The sequence below is a fragment of the Vanacampus margaritifer genome, chromosome 12 (assembly GCF_051991255.1).
Source record: "Vanacampus margaritifer isolate UIUO_Vmar chromosome 12, RoL_Vmar_1.0, whole genome shotgun sequence".
Lineage (NCBI taxonomy): Eukaryota > Metazoa > Chordata > Actinopteri > Syngnathiformes > Syngnathidae > Vanacampus > Vanacampus margaritifer.
This window is the reverse complement of record NC_135443.1, coordinates 17,097,896-17,125,306: the sequence shown is the minus strand read 5'-3', so window position 1 is coordinate 17,125,306 and position 27,411 is coordinate 17,097,896. Positions and strand designations below refer to the sequence as shown.

General features: G+C 38.3%; 2 protein-coding genes across 4 annotated transcripts; one reads left to right on the top strand and one right to left on the bottom strand.

Annotated features, from left to right (window-relative positions):
• The first annotated feature begins 299 nt into the window (after nucleotides 1–299).
• Nucleotides 300–25,794, top strand: mcph1 (microcephalin 1). 2 transcript variants are annotated; one of them, XM_077582556.1, is made up of 14 exons: nucleotides 300–383; nucleotides 779–853; nucleotides 943–1,034; nucleotides 2,367–2,485; nucleotides 2,581–2,662; nucleotides 3,697–3,808; nucleotides 3,898–4,029; nucleotides 4,456–5,508; nucleotides 6,065–6,165; nucleotides 7,886–7,923; nucleotides 8,042–8,204; nucleotides 8,299–8,376; nucleotides 25,254–25,494; nucleotides 25,594–25,794. In XM_077582556.1, the coding sequence occupies exons 2-14, from the start codon at nucleotides 808–810 to the stop codon at nucleotides 25,644–25,646; spliced, it is 2,310 nt and encodes a 769-aa protein (XP_077438682.1). In that variant the 5' UTR covers nucleotides 300–383; nucleotides 779–807; the 3' UTR covers nucleotides 25,647–25,794. The 2 variants fall into 2 exon arrangements, with proteins under 2 accessions (XP_077438682.1, XP_077438683.1); XM_077582557.1 differs by lacking the exon at nucleotides 300–383 and adding an exon at nucleotides 1,173–1,241 and having other exon boundaries at nucleotides 803–853.
• On the bottom strand, nucleotides 8,961–21,827 carry angpt2a (angiopoietin 2a). Of its 2 annotated transcripts, none has more exons than XM_077582558.1 (9): nucleotides 21,156–21,827; nucleotides 17,757–17,912; nucleotides 16,476–16,597; nucleotides 16,152–16,390; nucleotides 14,588–14,715; nucleotides 13,745–13,846; nucleotides 13,443–13,609; nucleotides 12,509–12,639; nucleotides 8,961–11,422 (listed from the first exon to the last, which is right to left on the bottom strand). In XM_077582558.1, the coding sequence occupies exons 1-9, from the start codon at nucleotides 21,432–21,434 to the stop codon at nucleotides 11,262–11,264; spliced, it is 1,485 nt and encodes a 494-aa protein (XP_077438684.1). In that variant the 5' UTR covers nucleotides 21,435–21,827; the 3' UTR covers nucleotides 8,961–11,261. The 2 variants fall into 2 exon arrangements, with proteins under 2 accessions (XP_077438684.1, XP_077438686.1); XM_077582560.1 differs by having other exon boundaries at nucleotides 14,594–14,715.
• Nucleotides 25,795–27,411: the final 1,617 nt, after the last annotated feature.

Here is a 27,411-nt window from a genome sequence, read left to right as displayed (position 1 = left end):
CTAAAATAAATATTTCTAATTTTGTTAGTTAACTAATAATGATTGGGTAACAGACAGACTATTTTCCAGTCTATGTGTTCCACATATTTATTCCAGTATGACATCCCTTATGGAACCGTCACAACTTCCCTTTTCAACAAAGATCGAATAAGATTGTTGTTCTTGCCGTTATTGCAGTACAAGCAAATCCTCTCAATTGTAGAGTCAGTCAAAGATAGCAAGGTTAACTACTTTATCGAAGTGACGTCACCAACTCTCACCCAATCAGCAGATTGCAATTCCAAATCCCACAATGCATTGCCCCGCAAACACAAACTGCGGGCGCGAATTCACACCGCATACTTTGTCAAGAGTGGGCGATTTAAAGCGCATTGCCACTGAAAGTAAGTACACCACACGCGTTTAAGGGATAAAAGCATTTATGATGTGATGCCGATACTTAATACAATTTAAACACCCGTGTCAGGATAGTGCGGAACTCGTTAGCTGAAGAGTTAGCCCGTGCTAAGAATAGTCATTGTTAGCCAAGTCCATTAATATGCCATTTATGACGATTACGCGTTGAACCAGAAATATCTCTAAGGTTAAGATTATTGTTGATTATTGTTATTGTTTCTCTTCTTGATTGTCGTCGGTGTCCCTTTTCTACTCTTATTAAATCTCACATCGTGACATCAAGAAGCAAAGTATCTGTGAATGAACAACCTCCTTGATTACAATTATTTTTACAACCCCAACCATGATTGTAGTAAAAACAAAAAGTCTTCTTGCTGTTCAGTTGGTTTTGTCAACGGGAATCTGGAGCTGATGGTGCCAGTAATGACTACAAGCAACAGCAGTAAAGTTCTTAAAGGTAATGCATCCTCAGCCCTACCTTGGACCCCCCCCAAAAAAAAAAAATTGCACTGCGCTGCAGCTAATGTCTTAAAATGCATTTTCCAGATGTTGTTGCCTATGTGGATGTTTGGGATTCTGACAAGAGAGCCAACTATTCAAAAACTTTCATTCTGCAGCTACAAGAAATGGGCGCTAAGGTAATGTGAGATTCACTTGAAGTTGCTGAGAGAAGGAGGGAGGGAAGGAGGGAAAGAGAGAGAGATGAGCGGATTCTTGGTCAATATAATTTGTATTTCACTGCATATCCTAATTTCTCATACCAGTGTTTCCCACAGATTTGAGGGGGGTCTTGCGGGTGTTCTCAGTCCTGCTACTTGCGTCTCCTCTAACCTCATGGTCCACAAGTGAGTCACGGCAAACTAATGTTATATGCGGTATGTCTGTCGGCGACACTTTTTTTTGGGATACATTTTTATAAAATTTTCTTGAAATCTACTTGGGTGGTGGCCAATTTACTTGGGTGGCCCGCCCAAGTATTAACATGGTGTGGGAAACACTGGATACGGTCATTATCAATCCACATCTGTCATTGATTTTCTTTCAATAGATTCTGCTTGCAGAAAACCTCTATAATCTCAGTTTGTACTGACAAAATTCATAGTTTACGTGTTCCAAACAAGCGACACATTTTGTCTTTGTAGTGAGATTCCATCTGTTTAGGAAATGCCGTTGCTGGAAATTTGAGATTAAAACAGAAAAAGCAAAAGAAAATTGTTTTGATGCACAGGAGATTTTCTGTGCTTTTTCAGCACCGCCACCCGGCGGTCGTTCAGGACTCAAAGAAAGAACTGTAGTTACCGCTACATTCGTAACTGTCGAACTACAGTGCAACTTATGAAATGGAAGAAATGCCCCTGAAGTGGCTACAATGAGAATTCAACCAAACTTCTTAGGAAAAATCCACCCTAAAAGTCTTACAGTTTGAAACGTCACAGTCGCAAGAGCTCAGATCAGAAAGCATCAAGTGATTTTAAGTCTGGGAAATTTTCTTTGGCTTTTTGGGTATTTTTCTGCAACAAAAGATTGACTGCCTCATAAGGCAACATTAAGGGATTGTCTTTGCGCGTCCTCATATAAAGACTACAGCTGTCCTAATACTTTCGTGCAGTGACCCATTTATGTTGTAAATTATTAAAATTAAGGGACACATTTTTGAAGTGAAATATACAAAGTACACCACTCCTGTTATCATTTGCCAATAAATTTTTAGCAGCAATTACATTTAATTTTACACTTGAATGTCAAAATGTTACTTAAAATGAGTGCAGTTCGTAATATGCTGCTGACAGTTGACCATGGAACGAAAGTCTTCAATTTCAATGTCATATACACTGTAGAAGAAATTTTGAAATACATACAAATAAGAGGCCACGACTAATGTGAATGTTTTGTCTCTCAGAATGTTGTCAGTTGTGTTGTAAAATGTACAAACAGCGATCAAGTGATCAATAAGGCCTCACTCATTACAGGTTTCAAAAAAATTCAATAAAAACGTCACGCATGTGGTCTTTTTCAATGGCCGTTCTGCCATATGGGAGAAAGCCAAAAAGAATCATGTGAAGCTCGTCTCTGTTCTGTGGATAGGAAGGTATGTACTTTTTGGGCACTAAACTGGTGCAGTTTCTTTAATGTATACATTGATTGTATTGTTTGGAGACATAATGTTGCTGAAATGATGTTCAGATGTCATGATGACGGCTTTCTGGTCGACGAAGCGTTGTATCCTGCCGTAAATGATGACAATCCGGTGTATAAGAACAGGAAAGTAAGTGAACATACTTTAATAGCTTGTTTCTGTCATTGTAAAGCCATTTCATGTGCAATCATATGTTTGTACAATTGTCAACTGATGGCTGGCACAAATCATTTTCTCTCGATCTGTGTTGACAAAATCTGATTTTCAAATCCTATTCTATTATTTTTATATATTTCCACTCCCATTTGAATCATTTTATACAAGTATAAGCTTTTATTTATGAGATTCCCCTGTCGGTGGTAGAACTCATACTAATAATGTTTTTCCTCATCTGTCAGGTCTCTCACATATGAAAGTGATTTTTGCATTCAAATAATTTACGGTACATGTTGTTAAATAGATACATATTGTTGTATATCAAGTCTAAAAAAGGAAAAAAATCCAGGTACATGGGTAAACTCTGACAGCTTTGAAACTACAAAGTACTACAAGTATGCTATGCATGTAAATGTGGTCAAATAATTGTTTAACCTTTTAGAATAACTCGATGTGTTTAAAATACAGAGAACTGTTGCCTCAAACAAGTCTACAAAAAAATCAGGTATGCAGAATGTTCTCCTTCTACATAAAAACAATTGCTATCTTTGCAAAATGTCCTCTTTTACTTGTAGTTACTTGGCCGGTTATTGCCATATAAACATGTATGACGGGCTATTGGAAGGATGGGATTGTGCTGAATCCACTGAGAACAAATTCATAAATATAGTAGCATGCAAGTTTCAAAACTGTCAGAGTTTGTGTTGTTAATCTGAACTACCATATGTAGCAATTAAACAGCATTTGGACTATGTAGTAAAATATTGTAACCAAATAATAAATTTCATACATGGTAGACCTTAGAGATGAGGAAAAACATTGTTAGGTTTTGCTCTGCCCCCAGTGGTGACATCTCAGATTTTGGGGAGCATCGTCACTAGTCTAATACACAAGTACTGTTTTTGATTATTACACTTCATGTCAAGTATAACATTTCTGCATCAGTTAGACCAACAAGCCAAGTGTTGAATTTGTGTTGATATATCATGTTTGTTTGAATGGTGAAGCATCGTTGCATGCTGCCCAGAGACCATCCAGTGAGGACACCAGAAAATGACAAACGCATGAAGAAGAAGTTAGAGAAGCTCATGAAAGACATCGCTCCTAAGCAAACAACGGGTAAAAAAATTATAACCATCAGCTTTTTTGACATTTTGACACTTCTGCTAGCTGATTTACTTTATCTTACAAATGTTTCTCCTCCACAGTCACAGATTATTCGTCTCTTTTTTTTAATGAAGAAAGTGACACTGTGTACAGCCCGGTATGTAAAAGGGTAGAATATATGGCAGAGCGGTTGAAAGCCATGAAAGAGAACCATGAAAATATCTCGTCTACAGGTAAATCATGGCACATATGTGAACTGATCATATCATAACATTTAATCTATTGTGAAAAAAAATCACTATCATCCACTTTGATTTTTCAGCCTCACAAATGTCTTTGCCATTTTAAGTCAACTGAGCCATAAGCCAACTGAGAAAAAAATTTGATTCTTCAAATACATTGATTTAGTATCTTGTCACGTGCACTATTTATTTCTGTTGCATCCTTATTTTTTCTGACAGCTTCTAAGAAATAATTCATATTGGCTGAATTAAACATCATGTTGTGTAATATTTGCTTTTTCACAATGTCTCAGTAGGTGGGTGGCATACAATCTGCTAGTGTGTGAAGTGCTGAAAGATGTCTACAGCCATATTTCACTTGTATATACTTTAAATTAAACTTGCAACATTTGAGCTTTAATTTTTCCCTTCCTATAGATGAAAATTCTGATGAGGACTCCAGTGCATCTGTTGCTAATCTTGGTCACGCCCCTGACAAAGAACAAAATTGTGAAGAGAGCAACGCTGCTGAGCAGAACAAACTTGACAAACCCTTCAGCAAAGATTTGGAAAAGCCTTGGCTCTCACCCTGCCGTGACGTTTTAAAACACCCGTCCATTAGTCCTTTGAAATTTCCTGAATTTACAATACATGAGGAAGAAGGGAAGAGGATGGCTTCACTAACAAAATTGCTAAAAGAGAAACCTAAATCTGTGGATGTATCACAAAGTCTAGCGGAGGATGCTAGCAAAAGAAAGCGGAGGTCACAGGTGCATTCCTGCAGTTCTCTTGATAAAATGCTGGAACAGCCAATTGAAAAGTCTGATAAGGGAAGGCCAACAAATTTTCACCGGGCAAAGATAAAGAACAATAAGATTCACATGTTGCGTGCCACGCGACGTAATAACCAGTCAGAACTACACAGCAAACAAACACAAGGCAGGCGCTCTCTCTCTGTGCACACACATTCTCTTAGTTTATCCAGCGAATCTTGCAATGTTGCTTCCAGTTCCCCTGATGGAGAAGATGATGTGTTTGACGACTTCTTCTCTTCAGCCAATCATCACAAGAAACCAAAGAGACCTCTCTTACCCGTTCTGCCTGATCTGACAGATCTTGACATCGACTCTGAGTTGGACTATGTCCCAAAGAAAGGAAAACAAAAGAGATGTGAAAGTGCTACTACCGAAAGTAACAGCTCCAAGAAGAGGAAAGTCGAGAATGGCGAACACATTTGCAGTTCGCAGTCTGTTGTAAATGTCTGTGCACAAAATAACGTCAAAGAAAATGTGCCTGCTTTTGATCATCCAAATGGTACCGGAACACGGGCTGCTAAACACAGAGGGCAAAGCACTTTAGCATTCGTTGGCGCCAGTGAAGTTTTATCAAAGCGTCACAAAACATCCGTCTCTGTTCATCCAGCAAAGCTAACAAAGACGACAACCTTGGAGCTGGAAAAGAACTCTGGTCAATTATCTCACACTTTTCAAAGTGAGTATCAAGTGTGACCTTGCCATAGAAATTTCCTTAAAACCTTGAAAACATTATATTGTGCATGACTAACAACAAATATCTTCAACATAATGAACTAACATTCTCATTAAACATATTGACGTTTTAAAATCCCTGGGTCCCTTTGAATTCATAATTTAATCGATTTTAAGTATGCCCATGTCTTTTCCCTAAAGTTTTGGGTGCTTATCTCACAAGCATTAAGTTGCTTTTTTGTTAAATTGTCAAAAGTTATTGTAACAATATCTAATATTTTTCACTACAAGCCACTTTCACTGTTAATGTGACTTTAAATGTCAAAATATCTCCCAAAATCAGTTACCCCATGAGTAATATTGTATGTTGTCTTTTAATGTGGCTGATCCACTATGATACGGTGACCGGTTAAGAATTTTTTATAAAGAACATTGTATATAAATGTAACCTATTGTTTTGAAGTGTGGTTGCTCTTTTATGCAGTAGTGTTGTCAAGACAACAGCCACAATGTCTGGCTGGATTGTATTTATTTATTTTTTTGCTTTGTTATCGACGTAGGCATTGCAAGTGAAAGTACAGCTTCATCAGATTCAACAGAAAACCAGGAGAAGCCCAACGAGCGCCAGTGCTCTTATGTTCAGAAAATAAGCAAAGCAAAGGTAATAACTGAATTGTCTTTTTAAAGCAGATACTCACAATTCTTCACATTTCCAAGAAAATAGAGCAAAGCAGAGTTTAATGCTCCAATTTCTGCCTGATTCACATAATGATGTTAAAATCGGCATGGTTCCCAATTTTTTATTGGACTTGTGAGGGTCACTTGTTGAAATGTATTTATCTTGCAGCCCGAAAGTATGACGCAATCATGTCATCCATTGTATTCCTTGATACAAGTAGCTTAGGATGCACACCAGCCATGTTTAGGTAGAGTATTTCCTCGTTACGGCTGCATCTCACCAAGGGGCTTCTGTCTGTCTGGTTTGTGGCCTGTGGGTCTTCCTGTGTTTTACTTTTGTGATGATTGAATATAACTTCCTCGTTTGTGAAATGCACCTGGGCTTTGTTTTCTTTATGCCGTAAACCTCAACATGTTACAGCTGAAAAAAACAAAAAACATTACATCCTAGGGATCCAAGGGACAAAATATTAAATGTTTAAAATGTAATCTGATCACAACTAGGAAGCTTTTATGTCTACTCTGTAAAGTTTGTGCTGTAACAGCACATAACACAGGGGTTCTTTAGAGGTCAAATGTATCATCCAGCTCTTTCTCCCTCTCAAAATGATCTGCTTGTACTGTATACGCGGCCAGGGGGTGTCGATGTTCTCAAACTCGGTAATGTAACTTTTCCCCTCTATATTTTTCAAGCGTGATTTCATGTTGTTATGGGATTAGCAGTGCAGAAAATTGATGGATAGATGGCCGTCTTGCTGCCATTGACAGCTTGTGCCACAAAGCCATTTGATGGCTTTTTCACAGAACAGCTTCCACGTCTCTCTTTGATTTACTTGAATAGCATCATTTTCAAGACGCCAATATGACCTTGTCATTCACTGAGGAAATTCCTTGAATTGTGCTGATGGGCACTTTTCTGTGAGCTCATTATTTGAGACACTCTTCTCTTCCTATGAATGAGATCAGCCAGGGATGCCTTTGTGGGATCGTTAGTTTGAAAGGGCTTAGAATGAACCATTATTAATGTCCCTGTTGTGGATCGGCAGCACACATCACAGTACTAGGCAACAGTGGAGGAGCAATTGTGGTGTGTTGGTGATTAATTCTCCCCAGCTTCTTATCAGCATTATTGGGATGTTGGAGCAAGGGCGAGGTCAACAGAGGAGGGTCGATACCATGCTTTGATTGGCAGGCTGCTCTCGGCCCTTCCAGCTGCGGGAACAGATATCAGAGAACTGTTTGTAACTGCTTTTGATTATTGTATGACGTGAAGAGACCAAATTGTCAGGCCCTCGGGTGACAAGTTCACACTTCAGCTTCAGTGCTTATAATGATATTTGATGCCTTTTTGTCCACTGTGCTCAATTGTATGTGACAAAGTTATTATAATGTTCAGTCTGGCCTTGTTAGAGAATGATCCTTGTGTCAGTGCAAAGTGCAAACTAATGCAACCCACAGCAAATATTTAAAGCGCTGATGATGATGATGGATTCTCCTGCCAACTTTACTACTTTGATTTTTTTTTTTCGCCCCACACATTTATTAACACTTCTATCTGGTTTATGCTGGCATACAGTCACACATACAATATGTGTTTATTGAACATGAAGTGTAAAATGTCTCACTCATACATTTGTAGTGCAGTGGTGAGATGCCTGCTGTGGAAATAGAAAAACATGATGTTTATTCCTCTTCTTTTGCAGTCTGTGCGAACAATGGTCATGACAGCTATGCCCACTGAGTAAGTAGCACTTGAGAATATATTCAAACATGCTCAAGACAAATGTCAATAGTCATTTAAAGCAATGTGCACAAATGAGTGTATCTGTCCTACTCTTATCATTTTGCATCTCTCCTAGAAAACAGAACACAGTCATTCAGGTCGTGAAGGCACTGGGTGGCTTTTCTATCGCTGATCAGGTTTGCGAGAGTACAACTCATGTGGTTTCTGGAGAACCCAAGCGGACTGTGAATGTTTTGTTGGGCATTGCTCGTGGCTGCTGGATCCTCTCATTTGAATGGGTGGGTATACTGCTTGTCAGTGCACCAATCACATCATTATGTTCAGATCACAAGCATGATTGTTTTAAAATGCATTTTCAATGTTCCTGAATAGATTATGTGGTGTTTGGAGCTAAGGCAATGGATTTCGGAGGAACCATATGAACTTTCAGAGCAGTTTCCGGCAGCACAGGTGCGTAGCAATACCAGTTTGGTTTGAGCATTCCAGTCCTGGCTGCTAAGTGCCAGCTGTTTACTCAATAGTAACAAACATACCTGTGTTGGGAAAATTGTTGATACTGGTCCATCTGATAAAGAACAAGGCAACAGTCACTGAAATTATTATTATTATTTTTAACTATGGTGTTATTGTATGATTATTTTCTGCCTTAAAAATGCAAAATATGTTTAGTTTGCTTTAAAAATGTAAGTCCAGGGGCTGCGCTCCACCCATTGCTTGGTAAAACGGGTCATTTCCGGTACGCCAGCACGAAAATGAAAATGTCGCAGGTCAAGATAAAATACTGAAAACTACAGTAAGATGTTAGAGGATCAGAGAGGCCTAATCATTGTCATCTCCTCCAATAGTAGCTTGTGAAAAGGACTTGTAAATTTGTATTTGTTAAACTTATTATACCTTTTTCAGTTTCAGTCTGTCTTTGATGAATGTGTACCAATGATTTTGCCAACGTATGAGGACGACGAGTATCCGCGTCACAGCTTATACACAGTACTAAATTATATATGACTTGCACTTTAGAATTTAATTCAATTTTTTATTCATCCTCCACATAAATAAGCACCCTCTGGGGACAATATGAACTCTAAACACAAAATTAAAATTACAGAACATAAAAATGAGTTATAAAAAACATTCAGATAGAATTCAGAAATTCATAGACTTATAATACAATATTTAGCCTGTTGCACATACAATACTTACTGTTTGTGAATTAATTAATGGCCCCAGGTATAAAAAGCATATAACTGGTTAAATGGACAAGTACAAATATTAACAATGAAAAATAGCTATGCATTTGGTTCTGCTGGTTCTGTCAATTCACATTTTCTGTTATTATAGCTTGAGGCTTTTCTGATCATAACTTCTATTTAACTTGAACTTTAAATGAAACATTGATTTTCTTTCCTGTCTGACAAATACAGTTGTGAATTATTTTGCATTGTACAGCACCTGCTGTTATTAATCATGTTCACAAAACTAAATATTTGTGATGCTCCCACGCTGACGCTCAATCCAATAATTGCTCATGAATGCAAGACGGAGGAAGTCAGTTGGACGCCTGTTAGTTTTTATTGCCAGCCATCCATTTTCAGTCAGCTTGTTTTTCCTGTGTATCCTGTGAGAAATGTGGATGTTGCCTCTTCCTGAACTCATGAGTCACTGTCCCCTCCTGCCACAGTGAGCAACGACAGCCTCTTGACATAGACAAATGTCAGCACATTTCTGTCGCAGCGCATTGTACATTTGTGTTGTTCGCAGAACCACATACATGTCTTCTTTTTAATCCGTTTGTACAGTGTGGTGGTGTTTCAAGAAATCTATTTTCAGTAGCATAGTTTTGTCTACAATGTTTGCAACTCATTGCTCCCGCCTGCTAAGGTATGCACCCCCACTAAACAGTAGTTCACATTTATACTGTGATAACTATTGTATATGTCCACGATGTACACCCACGCCAAACATTTGAAATACCAAAGGTGATAAATGACCTATAAACATCATTATACACAAACTAATCTTTGAACATGTACATTATCACAGAAACTCTGTTTTGAGAGTTTTATTCAAATAAACCATTCCATAAATAAAGATGTATTTGTCCAAAAGCACTCCTTATGTCAGGGATGTGATTTTTCCGCTAATTCCGATTTTTTTAGTAGTAGTAGTAGTTCATTGTGTATGCACATGACTCCGACAGATAACATCTTCTGCTATAACAAAGACATTTGTGGTATGCTCTAATATGAGTTACTTTTCATTTGGTCATGATACAATTATTTGTTCATGAAATTTGAACTCTTCAACATTATTTATGTGTTAACTTAGTAATCACATTAGTTAGATATGATATTCTCAGTGATAGTTTTTAAAAGCAAAGGCAGTCCAATGTTTTTGAATGTGACTGATTTTGAGTTGACTAAAACTGCCATTTTATATGGGATAGAATACATTGGCCCCCAGACCCCCGGCTAAATTTTCAGATAATTTCACTTTGGTCAAATCACATCCCTGTTATGTGCAATATAAATTCTAGTTGTCTAGCAAATCACATTCAGGTGATGTGATGATGCAACGGACCCAAAAAAAATAAATCCTCAAATAATTTCACACATAAATAAAACAAAAAATGTACTGTAGTGAATAATTACACCACAAGAAATGTTATCTTAACTGAGATTCTCTGTGTCATTTGTAGTTAGCTCTACAACAGAGGACACTGTAGAGCAATTCATTATAAATATAAAGAGCCAATTGTTTTTCACCCAATGTTCATGTTCACCGCAGCCTCTGTTTCTGGAAAAAGTGTCATTGGCAACCTTGGTTGAAACATTGAACACTATTATTAAGCAACTGTACACTTTTACCACACTTTAAATTACAGTGTAATTTCTGATCGCTAAAGTTGTTAATGCAGCCCATTTTCATTCATTTTCAGAGATGTGGCCAAACACGACTGAACTGAGCAGTCGCGAACAAATTGCAAAACTGGCCACTGTAGCTATATTATAAGCTATTTTATATTCATACAAAGAAAGGAAGTGGGAGAGAAATAAAGGAGACATAGCCACCATGCCGCTGTCTGCAACGTTGTGACAATTTCGATTGGCAGCAAAACTACTGGCCGATGGTCTAGTTGCAGAACCCCACACACTGCAACAGTTCTGACGAGTTTGGCCCCGTCTCGGTTTGCAGCATGCCTTAGTTCGACCGTTTTTGGTTCAGGTCACTAAAATAGTTAATAAAACCAATTAGTACTTTTCCCTGTTAGTCCTTTCAGGAATGTCGTGAGTTGCTTTGGGCTCCATCTTGTTCAGTGCCCATTCAAATGGTTAAACTTAGAAGTCTGCTGGCCTAATCATCATTGATGTGGCCTTCAGTGAATATCCTGAGCCCTTCCAGTAGTACCATTTAATACCATTGAAGCGATTGGAGTTTTGGCCTCGCTGGTAATACATGCCATTTAGATTGGATGGGCCACAAGCATCAAACCACCAACCTAAAACAGAAATACAGAACAAATGTAGCGTACATTCAGTGATGATTCTGATTATAAAGAGGAAAGGGTTTCTCATATTAGGTCTAGAAGTATTTGGGCATTGACGTGTAGACTGTTTGCTTTAACTTGAAAAAATACACACACACAAAAATAGGGCATTGGGTAATTAGAACATAATTTTCCTGTGCCCCTCAATTTTCAGGTGCTCAAAAGTATTTGGACAAAGTGACATAATCCTACTTATTAAAAAAAAAAAAGTAATCACATTTTTAATACTTGGATGAAAATCCTTAGTGACAGCATCACATTAAGAAACTTAAAAGCTGAAAACTTTAATGCCAGTTTATGACAGTCATGATAAATATGCAGTAACAAGACACTATTTATGACTGCATCTTTAGAATCAAATTCACTTTTGAAATCTTTGAAAGGACCCTTATTGATGCTTGTGAGTATTGGTAGACCTAGAACACGTAGTCTGTTGTTTGCACTCTGCCATCTTGCTTTTAAAACTTGTCATTTACTTTAGGATTATGTTTGTTTATATAAAGATTTGGTCTTTCATGATGGACAGCTTCATATTGCCAGACTGTTCTCTTTCGTGTCTCCCTCTGCCAGTTGAGTTGTGAATGATATGCACTGAGAGAGTCCCCTGTGAGAGACTCCTCATGGGAAAAAGGACAGGGTTAGGGTTTTCTTGCTTTTATGCTCACTTGACAGCCCTAATGCAGAGACACTGGCAAAAATTCTGGCAGCAGAATCACTTACAAGGCATTGGAGGGAGGACCTTTAAGCTACAAAAGGAGAAAGAAAAAGCTCTGTTCCCAGGCTCTTTAATGTCAGCGGTTGTAGTTGCTGAATTCCCTCAAGAGTTGATCAGTGATTAACTCTGTCTAATTGTGCTCTTTGGCCTGGCCAGAAGGAACAGGAGTCCTTATAATGTCCTTCCAAGATTTTAGGAAAGTGTCAAGATACATTTAAGAGAGTGGGGAATTTAAAATTCTGACATCTTGCACACTATAATTGTTGCATTTTATCTCATGCTCCATGCAATTGCAAATTACAAATTCTATGAGAGTTTCTTACCCCCTGTTGTCAGTTGTGAGCATTTGCAAACACATTTGTCATTGTCTGCATCCTTTGTACTGAAATCACTTCCTGGCTGACCGATACTGCTTATTTTGCCTGCTGTTCCACTGTAGCCTTTAAGGTGTATCCTGTAGAGTGGAAAAGGAAAAATTAAGGAAGTAGAAGAAGGAAGTCAATAACGCTTGTTCCTCAAAATACAACTGACATACCTTCTTATAACAAACACCCACTCAGACTGGCATGCAAGTTTATGGAATTGATATGGATTATTTAATTATGTTTTTTTTAACGTTGTATTTCTTTCTTTGGTTTAAAAGTCAGACAAACTTGTGTAATGTTACAAACTTGCATATGCAGCGTTTTACAGTTATTGATGAAAATATGTAATATGATAGACCAATCTGCTTATAGCTAGATAGACTTGAGGCCCAAATATGGCTTTAACGTCAGGCAGTGCAAATGTTAAACATCTAATCATCTAAAATGTGTATAGTTGTGCTAATACGTCAACAAACTTCTGTAATGGAGTCTTATTTGTAACTTGTCAAATACTTATAAAACAAACACTTACTATGTGCTCTCTTGTGGATGTCAGAGATTTTTTTTTAATAGGAGATTTTTTTTTTTTTAATGGGAGCAATATCCAGTCTGAATCAATTAATAAAGTGGGTAACTAAAAAAACAATATGTACTTTGTATAATATATGTCAGTGCTCAACAACCTGAGGCTGTTTTCATAAAGTCTGTTATATAATTAGATTTGAATAACACAATGAAACAATTTGTGTTCAAGTTAGCAGATTTCTGAAGCTGTGTTCTGTTCCTTATTACTTGCCTAGGGTGTAAACAATGTACGACATATAAATGCCAAGTAGTATTTGTTGCAATGATTACCCAGAGTAGTCAATTGGATGTTGTGGACTCCACCTACCTGTAGTTTTGTCCTTCACTATCAAGTGAGAACTGGTCATACTGGGAGAATGCAGAGTTCCCTTCCCAGTCACTCAATTGGATCCTTAGGCTGTAGGAATGTTGACTTGTCAGCCTTGATACAAATTCATTTCCTAACCAAAATTCACCTGAAGGATCTCCAAAACCCTGCACAAAGGCGCATAAGCAGCGACTTTAATCAAACTTCAACAAAGGAACTACTTTGAGAAGTTGGAAATAAACCCGTAGCCTAGGCAATATTTTTTTTCTCTAGGAGAGTATTTCCACTCCACCGCTCCTTACCTTTTTATACTCTTGCCACGTACGGTGAAAGTCAACACTGCCATCAAAGCGTTTTTGTAATATTGTCCAGCCACCTGCCTCTGTCTCCATGTCACAGAAAGCCTGTAAACAAAAGTCGGGTGATCAAAAATTCTAAATAAATCAATTTCCATTTTCTGCAAATGTCTTATTATACAATAACTGAACAGTGACATCGTCTTATATTACTTCAAGATAGACACTTACGGTCAATTTCATTGAATGTTAAAAGGTTTAAGTCCAGTATTAAACCCTGAAAAGTACCAGGTATCTAAGGAGATCACAGTTTTAGTTCAAGCATGCACATCATCATGGGGGTTGTCCGGACGTTTTAGTTTCTCTGCTGTTTGAACAGTTAATCCAATGCCGCTATGTGTGCTACTTATGTAAGAAGAGTGAGCAAGTCAAGAGAACTTGTTGCTAAGCACAAGGTTACAAGAAAATGTGTTCCTTTGCAAAAATATGACTTCTCACATTAAAAAAAATAGTATAACTTTGCATTTCAGTTTTACACAACACAAATAACTCTTTGTACTAGCAGACAGGTATGAAAAGAGAAAGCATACTAGACTAGAGCATGCATATCTTTTTAACAGCCAACATTAAAGTTTTTGACCCTTAGCTCATTATTAAAACAAACAGAACCAATAGAGGATTCCCAGTAATACAGAAGTACAGTATGTGTGTGCCATGCTATTTAAATACTGGATGTACTAAAATATTGGTTTAATCTGCTTGTCTTGTTTTACTTTGTTGTTAGACTTAACATTGCATATGGGGTTTTCATTTGACAACACAGATGAAATAAAACAGAATGTACTTCACCTTTACCTCCACTGTAGAATTGGGTAAAGTGAGAGTGTAGACCCCACTCTTTGTGCTGCCTGACTTGAAGACGGCAGCACAGTCCATGAATGTGGAGGGAGTATCCTGCATCATGGCAGTTTTTGTCTCTGCAATGTAGAAAAAAAGTTTGGTTTGTTTGACAGCACAAACCTGTTAAATTTCTATTTCACAACGTTGCACCATAAAGTAACGTTGTCACTTTTTATCAATTCATAACCTACTGCAGATCGTAGAGTATCTCACAAACGTGAGTACCGGTATATCCCTCGCATTTTTCTAAATATTGTATTATACCATTATATGGGACAACACTGAAAAAAATTTCACTTTACTACAATGTAAATTTGTCGTTTGTTGCTTGTTTGACAATGCTTTTTTTTAGTTAAAGTAACATTAATCAGTATCAAATCCATGAAGAGATGCTTGCGCCACCTTTAGCAGAAAGTTAATTTCCAACTGTAGTAATAATAGTAATGCATCAGATTTATATAGCACTCGCCAACTAAGTGTAAATTTACATTCCTCATCACACAGCCATTAATGTCTAAACCACTGGAAACAAAACTCTGAGTACACCCCTCAAGGAACCCAATGAGCCGTTTTCCCTCCCTGGTGTCATTTACTCATTAGTGTTACATGATAGGTCTCTGTTATGATTGAGTTGGAAGTTTGTTAAATTTGGTGTTGTGGCCAAAAACTCTATGATGCTCAATTGTTGCTCACCATAAAGATGACCTAAACTAGAAGAAGAGTGCCAACATCATGAAACTGAGCTGCAGCACAATGGCGAAGACCATACAGCAATTTAACAGGACAGATTCCACTCAAAATAAGCCTCACCATGGTCAACCAAAGAAGTGCACATACTCAAAGTCATATCCAGAGGTTGTTTGGAGAATAGGTATATACGTGCAAAAGAGCACGGTGGTGGGAGTGTCATGGTCTGGGGCTGCATGAGTGCTGCTGACACCGGGGAGCTAGTGATGGACTGGCCAAGCCTGTTATTGACCATCTGTGGGGCTCAAGGTCTCTAACATCCACCAGCTCTGTGATGATGGCATGGAAGAGTGGAAAGCCAATTCTAGTGGCAACCTGAGAAGCTCCAGTGAACTCCAAGAGGCTTAAGGTGGTGCTTGAAAATCATGGTGGCTACACGAAATATTGACACTTTAAGCCTAATTTGGCTATTTTCACTTGGGGGCATACTCACTTTTGTTGCCAGCGGTTTAGACATAAATGGTTTTGTTATTGTTTTGAGTGGGTGATATATATACACTGTTTATACAAGCTCTACTTTAACTACAGTGTAGCAAAGTGTTTAGTGTTGCCCCATGAAAAATATATATTACATGAATGTGTGGGTTAAGATTATATACAGTCCAAGAGTTTTCAGGTACGAGAATGATTGTAGTTGGCCTTGTTTAGTGGCTTGAGTAGTTTTTTTGCTTAGTGATTAAGATACGATACTTGGTCATGCTGGCAGTCACATTTTTTTTTGTCAATAAAGTTCTAGAAATCTTGTAGTCTTTTCTTGGTGACCCACCTCGGGCTGCGTCAGTGGAGAAGGTGTGAATTAGGTGGTTCACAGTCTCCAGAAGCTCCTGTTGCTGGTGCTGCAGGACAGTGTTGTTAGATGACACCCTGAGCAGCTGTTGCTCCAGCTCGCCAATGATGGCCGTCTGCCTTTGTATTAGGTTTTGAAGCTGGTCTTTTTCTGCTCGAAGCATCTTCTGCTCCACCTGCCTCTGCTCCTCCAACTCTTTTACTTTCTTCTCCAACAAGCTGAGGTGATAAATAATTTAGGTTTCTAGATGGTGTTGTCTCGTGCTTTGGTTTTCGAATGTCAAATATTTCGTCATGTCCTCACCTGTTTTTGTCGTTCAGCTTATTTATATCATTTGTTTGGACAATAACTTGTTTTTCCAATTTATTTGTCGACAAAGAATTCTCAAGCAGTTGCCGCTCAAGTCGAGTTGTGTGATTAATAACCTAGAAATACAAGAGGATATGAAACAATCAGTCATTTAAACAACCTGTTTTTTGTTGTTTTTTCAAACAATCCACAGTCCATTTTTTAATGATGAGAAAAGGGGTGTAAATGTGTATGGATCTAAGCAGACCCTCATCTTTCACAACACAGACACTCTCACAAAAACGTTGTTGCTAATGGTGATGTGCAGATCAAAGTAACTCACTAGTCCCGAGCGTTAGGAACAATGCGAGCCACTGGGGAAAGGATGTGTTATTAGCGATGCATTGGCAAAATACTCGTTGCAAAAATAGGAAATTGTCTCTCAAAAGAAAGTATGATGCAAAATAATGTACCATATTGTTTGAAGCTGCTGCATTGGAATATAGTTAAGGTGACTGCGGTCCAACTGGATTCTTAATGCAAAGCTCTTTCTCCCCGTCTAGTGAGAAACACTTCACAAGTTTCATGTTCAGTGTGTTCTAACTAGTCTATACTGTGTGGACTTGTGTGCCCTGTTTTGTAGGATTATTTCAAATACAAGCTTACTTTGCACCTCTAGAGTGAACAAACAGGCATTTGCGAAATGGAAAAATGGGACAGGAAAGCAACTAAATTCCAATGGAACAGATGTACCTTAACTTTGGGAAACTTTCAAAATCCATGTTTCCCCCCCAAGACGGTGTTGAACTAAATTCTCAGGTTGAGCACCTTGCCTCTAATTTTCCAGTTTGGGGAAACTGAACTCAGCAAAAAGCAGCTTGTTTACGTAGAATCTACTCGTGCTTCTCCGGTGGATCTGTTGATGTGTTTGAACAGACGGATGTCTGATTGTGACAAACTGATATACTATTTCTGTGGAAATACAAGTGTGCTAATAACAGGAAATGCTCTACTGTTGGCTCACATAAGGTCAGTGATGTTAAGCGACAATAATAATAAACTGACGCGACCATTCGTGTTTTTCCGTACATTTGAACATATCTATATGTGTATTTAGTGTTGTGAAATGCAAAATTGACGTTATGAACCAATATATACTTTTATCTGTATTTTAGTTTGTTGAAGCATGCAAAGTAATTATATGAATAGATGTAGAATTGCCATTTTAGTTAGTGTGAAAGCAGTACAATCCAACATTTGTGTGCGTATCTTTCTAAGCAGTCAGAGTAGTCTCACCTGTGCCTCCACATTGGTCAGTTTCCTTGTTTGCGCTGCAGTTTGACTGAGCAGGTTTGTTCCTATTTCGATCATTGTTGCAGTGTGATTTTGCACCGCACTCTGTTGAATTTGGGCCATATCCTGCTTCATGCTCTCTTGGATGTAATTCTGTAGCTGTGGCACAAAGTAAAGAGGTTGTAGTTAAATGTAGTAAATGTAATTATTTGGGGGGAACTAAATGTCTGCAATCCAAACAAAAGCATGCGGGGTAACATTATCTCTAAGGACAAAATAACACCGAACTCTTGCTCAATGGCACCCAGTTGTGCTCAAGGCGGGAGGGCGCATCTGCCAAGCAACCGAACACAATTTACATATTGGCTACTTTTCCTTTACCTTCCTGTCTCAGAGCCTTGTCCTTCAACCTACAACTGTACTAATTTATTAAATATACATTTATAAAACAACATGATAAATAATAAATTCTATAATGTATGTTGTCTTGTCATGATCAGTCTCTTCCTTTTAATGCCCATATGAAACACTTTAACCAAATGCTTATTACAATAGTCTTTAGCCTCAAGATGGGAAAAGGTCATTGTTTTAAATTTAACTCGATATGTTCTTATGTACCTTACGGTATTCCAGATTTAGACCAAGACCAATCATTAAGTTATTTCCTGCATGGTGTTCCTGAGTGCCAATCAGGTCACACAACTCGTAAACAGGATGGAAGTGTTGAGTGAGGAGTTACATCCTTCATGACACCATGACGTGTTAAAGCTGGAAGCTCACCTTAGCTGAATATATATTTTTTTGTATCTACATGCAATTTGAAAAACAATTTTACAAATGTCTTGAAGCTTCACTTAGTGTGTATTTAATTTGTCATCATCTCCCAGCGGTCGTTCTTTGTGACACATCCACGGTTGATGAGCGGCCTTGTTGTGAGGATGTCTTGTTTACGGCTAATGATCTAATCAGTTGTTTATTCCGCTAGCCTTGGAGTCATCTAGTAAAAATGGCTGTGTTCCTCAGTCACACACAAAAAAAAAACCTGTGACATCACATTTACCCAGCTGTTCATATGCACTGGCAACTTTTAAGAAAATAATTAGAAGTAATCTTGCTCATTATTTGCTGCATTTACTTATTGACCTCACATTGACACGTACACTAAAACACTTGCATTTGAAATATATCCATTACTTGGTAGCTTTTCAATGTATTTATTTGAGAAAGGCCTTGCCAATTAAGTGAATTCTTTGTAATTTTGTTTTTTGAGAGGCGTTACACTGATATCGTGATTAAAAAGTCATATTCAGTCATATTAAGTTGAATACAAATTTGAGTCCTATTATAAAGTCAAACATGTACAAATACATTAAAACATTGTGTAAAGCACCATGAAGCTGAATTTTATTGATATCTCTGCTTCAAAGACAACCAGTAACTCATTTTGAATTTGCCAAAACAAAACAGTCATATTTTTAAAAAAAAATGCAACAAAAAACTGCAAGGGTAACATTTTGGGGAGACACAGTATAGAAAGCTCACACTGGCGACTGCCATGTTGCCATGATGCATCTTCTGTCAACACAAGGTTGCGCTTATTATGACATCTCAAATACGTGACATGAAGTTGATGAGTTGGGCACAATTTGAGCCACAAACACAACAGATGGACCAATGTGGCATGTCTATTATTATCGGCGAATTTCTTTATTATCTGGTTTATCTGTTTGATGTCAAATTGGTCGATAATTGACGATAATTATCGCCCACCGATATTATCGTGCATACCTAATCCCAACTACAGTTCACATGCCAGAGTAAAAACGAAAGCCTGATCAGGGTTTAGCTCTAAATTGTATCGTGGCACATTGTGGACATAGTTAAAGTTGTATAGCTAAATGTTTGGTGAAACCTATATGTAATGCTTATTTTTTTATTTGATGAGTTGCTGAGGTCTACCAGGTTCAAAATAATTCCATTTTGTTAGGAGAATGTATTTGTGCACTCAAACTGTGGAAGGGCTCTTGCCTGTTTGTCTTTATTAAAGACTCTCTGAAGAGGGAGCGCAAAAAAAGGAGGTCTGCTCTTTTATGCCTCAAGGAATGGCTCGGCAAACTGAAAGGACCATGCATACCCTTCAATTTGACACCTGTTAAGAGTTTTTCATCACTTTGGAAGCCATCGGGACCTTTTCAAAGAATGAACTGCTGTGCCTTTTGTCAAATGTCTTTCCAACTCAATTCAACACATTTAAAACGTGAATGCTTGTCATAATTTCAGTTATCCTTTTCATTCAACACAGCGTTGTTTAGATCTTTTTTTCTAATACATTGTAATTTACAAATAAGTACTGCTCTCGTAAAACAATAGACATTCTTTTTGAATGTTGGTTATACATATACTGGGATCATTATTGTGTGCTCTAAGGTCATTATCATGTACCTCATACTCTTTGAGAGTTTCTAAAGTGGAGATAATTGTACATTACTACAATTATCAAACCGAAGTATTTTCTGAATATTTGTAATACTGTATGCAGATTTGTACTGAGTTTTGACACACAACTCAAGACAAGATATGTGTCCAAACTCATGGCTGGTATTTAGTATCGATGAACCATAAAAGTTGTTTAAGGGGCGGCCATGGCTCAGTGATAGAGTGGTCGTCTCGCATCTGTGAGGTTGTGGGTTCGATCCTCACCCCTGGTGACCATGTCGAAGTGTCCTTGAGCAAGACACTGAACCCCGATTTGCTCCCAGTGGACCTGGCGGCGCCTTGCATGGCAGCAGCCGACCACTACTTTATGTGTGTGTGTGTGAATGGGTGAATGGGAGGCTTAAATTGTAAAGCGCTTTGGGCACCACATGATAAGCTATATAAAAACAGTTAATTTACCATTTTAACAAAGTAATCAGGTTTCATTTTCATCAAAACTGAAGGAACAGGTGCCATCTTGATCCAAGTACTGGTCTCAAGAAGTGTCACAACCAAATTTGAACAAGATCCAAATAACATCAGGACTTGGGGTTCACAAGAAAAATAGCTGTGTGGCGGATAGACTACTATATACCCTAAATATCCGTCGGGTTACTTTGGTTAAGAATATTCTTCTGAAAAATCACAATTAATAAAACTGGTATGATAATTAATAGATAGAATAGCTGAAACACCTTCTTCTTTTCCGTGTTTGACCTGGATGTGTGCATTTCCGAAAAGGTTTAGCTGAAAATCTGCTTAACTTGTCAAGCATGTTATCTACAAATTCTGTTGTAGAATTTGAAATCGTTTAGCTCACAGAATGCTCATTTCATCCTATTAAGTACCAAAGCTTCAGTCTCGTTAACCGTTGTCGTACGGTCTATTTCTCATGGTAGGTGACATCATGGGTAGACAGGAATTTACCTTAAGTAGCCACTGTGTGTTGTTCTCCATGACCATCTCAAGCTGTTCCAGTCTGTGAGCCGACTCGTCGTTGTCTGCCGGCCCGTCCTTTTGAACTGGATAATTGTAGCTGCTGCTCGGGCTTTGGCAGTTCTCCTGCTCTGGCAGCAGAAAGGTGTAGCTGCATGGCCCGTTTTGGATCTGATATTGTCTCTTGCCGACTGTGCTGTCCGAACTCGACCGAGATCCCCTCCCCATACTGAGACAGACACTTAAAATGAACAAGACAACGTGCAACATTTTCAATGAACTTTGCTCTTCAGAGTTTGCTGTAAGGCTCCAAAAGTTTTTCTTTCAAATGTTACTTTTCCCAATGGCATCCAACTGTAAATTCTCTTGAAGCTCTGCAGAATCCTGGTTTGACCATTCAATGGGAACAAAAAATCATTAGAAGTGAGAGGATCATCCCCACAGTTTGCCCGGTGCCAGACTGCATGTGTGCGTTTTTCATCAAGGCTCCAGCCACTTGTTTGAGCTGCCCTCGACACCCCCCGATTCGCTCACTGTGACTTTAACCACTCCCACATCCATGTGGCCACTCAGTGAAGCATAGCATCTATTATAATGCACACCAACAACACATAGAGGCAGATGCACAAACTACACATTCTCTACTATATCCTACACAATGCCCACGTGTTTTTCTCTCCACTGGTTAAACAGCTATGCAGGATGCAGCTGTCCACCTCCGGCACTGTGTTATAGTCTCAGTGGCAGCCAACAGTCCATTGAAAAATATTTGCGAGTCCTTCAGAAAACAAAAGTTTTTTTTGTGTGTGCGTGTGTGATTTATTTGGTTTGTTTTTTAAAAGATGGATTGAAAAATCCCACATTATATCAACAGCTTACTTTTGCATCCTGTACATATGCATACATTTTTTTTTTTATGTATTAAAATGTAAATGATTATGACAAAACGTATTTTATGAATTGCAATCTTTGCCCCCCCAAAAAAGTTTGTTGGATTTAGTTACAAATCTTTTTTTGTCATTAAAGATGCAAACCTTGCGTGTTTCAATTTTTACCCTTTGAAGTGCACTCATTGATATTCAATCATTCCTTGAGGTATGAGTGACCTACTTAAGACATTTTGAAAAATGGGCTGTTGTTCAGGCATTTTATTTATTTATTTTTGCTTTAACTTGCAAGCCAAAAACGTGATACGTACGCTGTATGATGGCAGTGAACTCAACTCATTTCAGAACACGCAGCATTGAGTTTCTTCAAAAAAGGTTTGTCACTTCCAGTCAAAGTTTACTGTCAAATTAAACATAAAACAAGGAGTAATTTAAAACAACTTAAAGTTTGCGAGCTTCATGTTAACACATAATGGAATGGGCCATGCTAGAGACGTGCTAACCGGCAGGGGTGGCCAACCCTGGTCCTCGAGAGCCACAATCCAGCCTGTTTTCCACGTTTCCCTCCTGCAGCGCAGCTGAATCTAATGATCAGCTAATCAGCCAGCTTTGCAGAAGCCTAATAACGATCCTGATCATGAACCAGGTGTGTTAGGGGATAGAAACATGGAAAACAGGCTGGATTGTGGCTCTCGAGGACCAGGGTTGGCCACCCCTGTCAGCTAACATATAGCATTGGTGTCGCTGTGTTATAACCTTTTCAGCAAATTTACTGAGGAGCTGAAGCTTGCTCTCTACACAGGCTTTCCATATAGCTGTTATACTGCCCCCAGGTGACCAAGGTGCGCACTACAGAAGGAGAAGCACTATGTCTATTAAACTGAAGCAAAAAAAAACATGTGGCAAAAGCTGTTTAAGTTATCTACATTCCATTTAAATATTTCAGTACTGTGTATATTTTTCTCTACTGCAATATTATATAGTGTTTATATTTTCTTATTAAAACACATTTTTGTGCGGCTCTGTAACTCTAGATGACTTGTTTTAATTTCCAAACAAATTTTCACATAGGAAATAATTAATTCCTTAATTTTCTATACCACTTGCCTCATTAAGGTAGTGGGTAATGGAGCCTATTAGTGGGTAGTGGAGCCTATCCCTGCTGAAAAGCGGGGTAGACCTGAGACGGACATAGGGAATAGTATAAAGTGAATTAGAGTATTATTATATTTTGTTTCAGGGTCATGTAAATGAAAGTGCAATTGATTAAAAAAATACAGCTGTTTAAAGATCAGATGCCAGATATTTACTGAATGTCCTGATGTTATGAAAGACAATATTTTCAGAAATTTTTTTGAACAAGTATGTTTTTCTTTTATTGTGTTTTTGAAAATGAATCACACTCATGTTTACTTTTTACCAGGTGAATCCTCAGAAAAACAAAATCTACGTTTTACCTCAGTTGCACTGTTACTGCTGTTATTTCTTGTGTGAAGTCGCCTGCCTGTGGGCGCTTATGTCTCCATGGGGGACGTAGTGCAAGAAAAACACATGATGATGTTTTGTCCTGTCTGGCAAGAATGTACCTTAATCGCATTCTGTATGCTTTTGTTTCAGGAGATTCACCCTTAAATTACCCTATTTGAAAAGTCACTCATTTTTGTTCATCTCTCACACTTGACATTCACTTTTTCCCTACAAACAACAAAGTCCAACTCGACCTCATTTCTTTCTTTGAGTGGTAAGCTTCACAAATAGATTGGCACGTAACATAATTGCAGGAAGTCAGATGATGTAATATTCTACAGTGAAAGGAAATGCTAAATATTTAAGGCACATTACAACAGAGGAAGAGCGTGTTGTCATACCCCAAAACAGTGACGTTGCAGGTGTTCGTGCTGTTGTTGTTGTGACTTTCGGCTTTTCCCGTCAGCGAGTGCCACGGGGGTCTAAATCACTGCAACGGAGACTATTCGTATTTCAATCTTGTTTCCAATGATTCTCTCAAGTCTTGATTTTGCTGGCATAGTGCACTACCTTGTGTGAATGCACTGAACACCAAACAGGTGGCTCTTGCTTCTCGTGCAGTGCACTGTGTAGTAAAAATGTGCCGTATATAGAGTCCATTTGGAAAAGGTGGTACAGTGGTCAGCTTGGAGCTGGAAGCTTTTTAGGTTCGATTCACGGTCAATGAACCAATTATTTTCCATGGCAACGTGGCCCGCATGAATGAGGCAAGATTGCGAAAGCGCTTGGAGTATTAGTTTGTTTGTTTGACAATCCATTGTGCCACTCATAAATGCCAAAATTACATTACATTCACAGAAACAGGCTTTTATTTATTCTTTTTTTTTTTACTAGTAGAAGAGGCGCATCATACAGGACATCAGCATTAGAAAGATTGAAATCAGACAGTTTCCCTTTGTAAGAGATGTAACTCTTGAATCCCCCCCCCCCCATTTATATCCTGAAAAGTTATAATAAATACTGTAATCTCAAACACCTCGCAGGTGTTTGAAGTATGACCTTTGGTCACAACTTGTGACAGCAATGTTCTGCTTTCAATACTTGTCAGTCTTGAGCACAAACAACGCTATCGCCAAGTGCCAAGTTTCTGCGCAAAACATGTTATTCTTACTCTAACGGTAACACTAGTGATGTGTTGTGTGTTTTGTAACAAGGTTTTATTATGTTCCATGTCTTCCTATTATGAGGCCGAATGCGTTTTCAAGCCCGTTTAGTCACACAATAGGAGCCACTTTAAGTGTTGACTTGCTCTCCTGCAAGTACACAATATGGGTTCATGTTAACCTGACCCCCGTCCCTGAACTCCTCGGGTCTATCCCTGATTACTTGGTGTAAAATAAAACTGGTGTGAACATTTACAAAAGGCTAAAAGCTTTAATGCTTGTTTCCTGGCATTCAATCGCAATAGTGCAGATTGTCCCATTCAGTTTAGTAAGTGACCCCTGCTGGATACCAAACAAGCCTGTGGCGACAGCTCAGCGATTCATTCACTAATCCCAGGAACACTTCTTCGAATGAATTCTCAATTTGCTGTCTGTTATCCAGTTGCAACTGTTATTTTCAGTTGCAACTTTCTACTCGTAGGTTTTTATTTGTGATTGGAATTAAATGGCAGACCATCCTTGATGGAGAAATATAAGACTGAAAATGTTGTTTTATGACTATCTGTTCCTAGATCTGCCGCCTTCAGAGGCATCTGTCTTCCGGGAGCCACTATAGGCAGAACCTGTTCCAAGACCAGCCACCCATGTTTGTGTCCCAGCATTCCCAGCCACCTGCAACCAGTTTGGTAGAATTGATCCAGCTGTGTGGGGGGACGGTCTGCAAAACTGTACGTCAGGCTGGAATCTGTATAGGGAGGTATAGCGGCAGGACTCCAGTGGGAAAGAGGTTCCTGTCTGAGCAGTGGCTGCTTGGTAAGGAGCATTCTGTGCCACTCTTCATTAACATTACACCTGATGAATCCCACTTAGGAAATTGTGGTTTAATTGTTTTTTTCTGTGCTTCCATTTCAGACAGCATCACTCAGTTGAAGCAGCTTGATTATGATAATTATGACTTGGCATAAAAGCTGCTCAATATCCTTCCTTGCATGCACGTCTTCAGTTTGTGCTCCTCATCTATCTTTGGAAATTTAACCTGAAACTGAATATGCAGGATTGTATTTCTTCAAATAGTTGTCCCTCTAGTAAAGGCCAAGTGCATCATTCTTTTAAGACAGGTATGAACTCTATTTTTATTGCAGTTTTTTTTAATGCTTTGACACTAGGGGTGGGAATCTTTGAATGTCTCACGATTTGATTCGATTCCGATTTTTGGGTCTGCTATTCGATTCAGAATCAATTTTCGATTAAGAATGATTTTTTATTAAAAATGATTTGATTGGCAATGATTTTTGCTTCAATCTATAGATGTGCAAGGAATTGTAATGATCTACTCCAGTCTGACTCGCTAATGCTAATTAGCGCGCTACTCGCGGCACTTTTATCACTCAAAAGAACGGCTCAAAACTGCAAAAAAAAGGAAACTTTTATTGGAATAACTTGATCGTGACTTTTTCCTTCTACTCTCTAATGTGGCTACAACTTAACAGTGTAACAGACCGCGTGGTACCACACTGCCCCTAAGTGGCCAAATCGGGTACAACATGAACAGCGCTCCAAATAAAGGCACATACAGACAAAGGCAAGACAGTATAAAATAATTTAAATAAAATCAATTTTGGGACATTTAAAATCGATTCTGAATCGTACAAAATGAGAATCGCGATTCCTTTGAGAATCGATTTCTTGGCACACCCCTACTTGACACTGACATTCATTGACGACTGAGCAAATTTTAATTTTTGGTTTGGGTTAGGTGAGCTTGATAACTTTATTGTTGCAGAAAGAAATTCTAATCAATTTTCCTAAAGAAATCAGCTGCACTGAATGATGCATACAAAGAGATCACAGAGACAATGGACCTCATTCACTATCGTGCGTATGCACCAATTTGTGTGCAAAACGTGCATACACATGAAATGTGATCCATCAATATCATTGTACTTAAATTTGTGCGTATTCTGCGAACAAATTTAGAACATCTTCAGACCATGCGCAAATAATGCCAAACATCTTTACCAGATCAAAATGCACAAAGCGCCTCTCGCTGTTCAAAATCAACAAGGCAACAGTGACTAATACTGCGAGAACAGAATTAATTGCAGCGTCTAGGAGTGTGAATTGCCTAGTACCTTGCGATTTGATCTGTATCACGATTCATAGATCACGATTCGATTTGATACCGATTAATCTTGATTTGAATCGATATGTCAATCATTTCGATTTTTTTTTAACTAGAATTTTGAAAATACTAATCAGTAAACTTGTACATGTACACTGAAAGATTTGTATGAAAATGTACTTCAGGCTTATAACTGTGAGCCACTGTATTTAACAAACAGGTTGGAATCTGTTTCGTGTTTGTGCAGCATTGAAATAAAAATATTAAGGCTTAATGTTCCATTAATATAACATTCTTCCATGCTTAAAGTGTGAAACCTAACCCTAAGACATTTTGTTGAATATTTCCATCAAAAATTGATCTTTAAAAATCGATTCGGCTGCATATGAATTGATACGAGAATTGTGTGCTGTAATATCACGATATATTGCCGAATAAATTTTTTTTTAACACCCCTAGCAGCGTCCATTCGTCTGTTAGGTTTGTTAGTCCACCCCCCACTCCGCCATCGCGCTTATTGGTTTTGTCCCGCCCTAAGCAACGCCTGATTGGTACGACCTAAAAAAAGATTGGCTGTAAACTTATCAGCGGGAGCGGTACAAGATGTA

What these genes read in the sequence shown, in the direction of transcription:
- mcph1 (XM_077582556.1), top strand. Translation starts at nt 808, where the DNA reads ATGGTGCCAGTAATGACTACAAGCAACAGCAGTAAAGTTCTTAAAG. An exon ending in CAGCAGTAAAGTTCTTAAAG is followed by an intron (nt 854 to 942) that starts GTAATGCATCCT and finishes TGCATTTTCCAG; the next exon opens with ATGTTGTTGCCTATGTGGAT. An exon ending in TACAAGAAATGGGCGCTAAG is followed by an intron (nt 1,035 to 2,366) that starts GTAATGTGAGAT and finishes CACTCATTACAG; the next exon opens with GTTTCAAAAAAATTCAATAA.
- angpt2a (XM_077582558.1), bottom strand. Translation starts at nt 21,434, where the DNA reads ATGTTGCACGTTGTCTTGTTCATTTTAAGTGTCTGTCTCAGTATGGGG. An exon ending in ATTCTACAGTGGAGGTAAAG is followed by an intron (nt 13,847 to 14,587) that starts GTGAAGTACATT and finishes TTTTGTTTACAG; the next exon opens with GCTTTCTGTGACATGGAGAC. An exon ending in CGTGGCAAGAGTATAAAAAG is followed by an intron (nt 13,610 to 13,744) that starts GTAAGGAGCGGT and finishes GCCTTTGTGCAG; the next exon opens with GGTTTTGGAGATCCTTCAGG.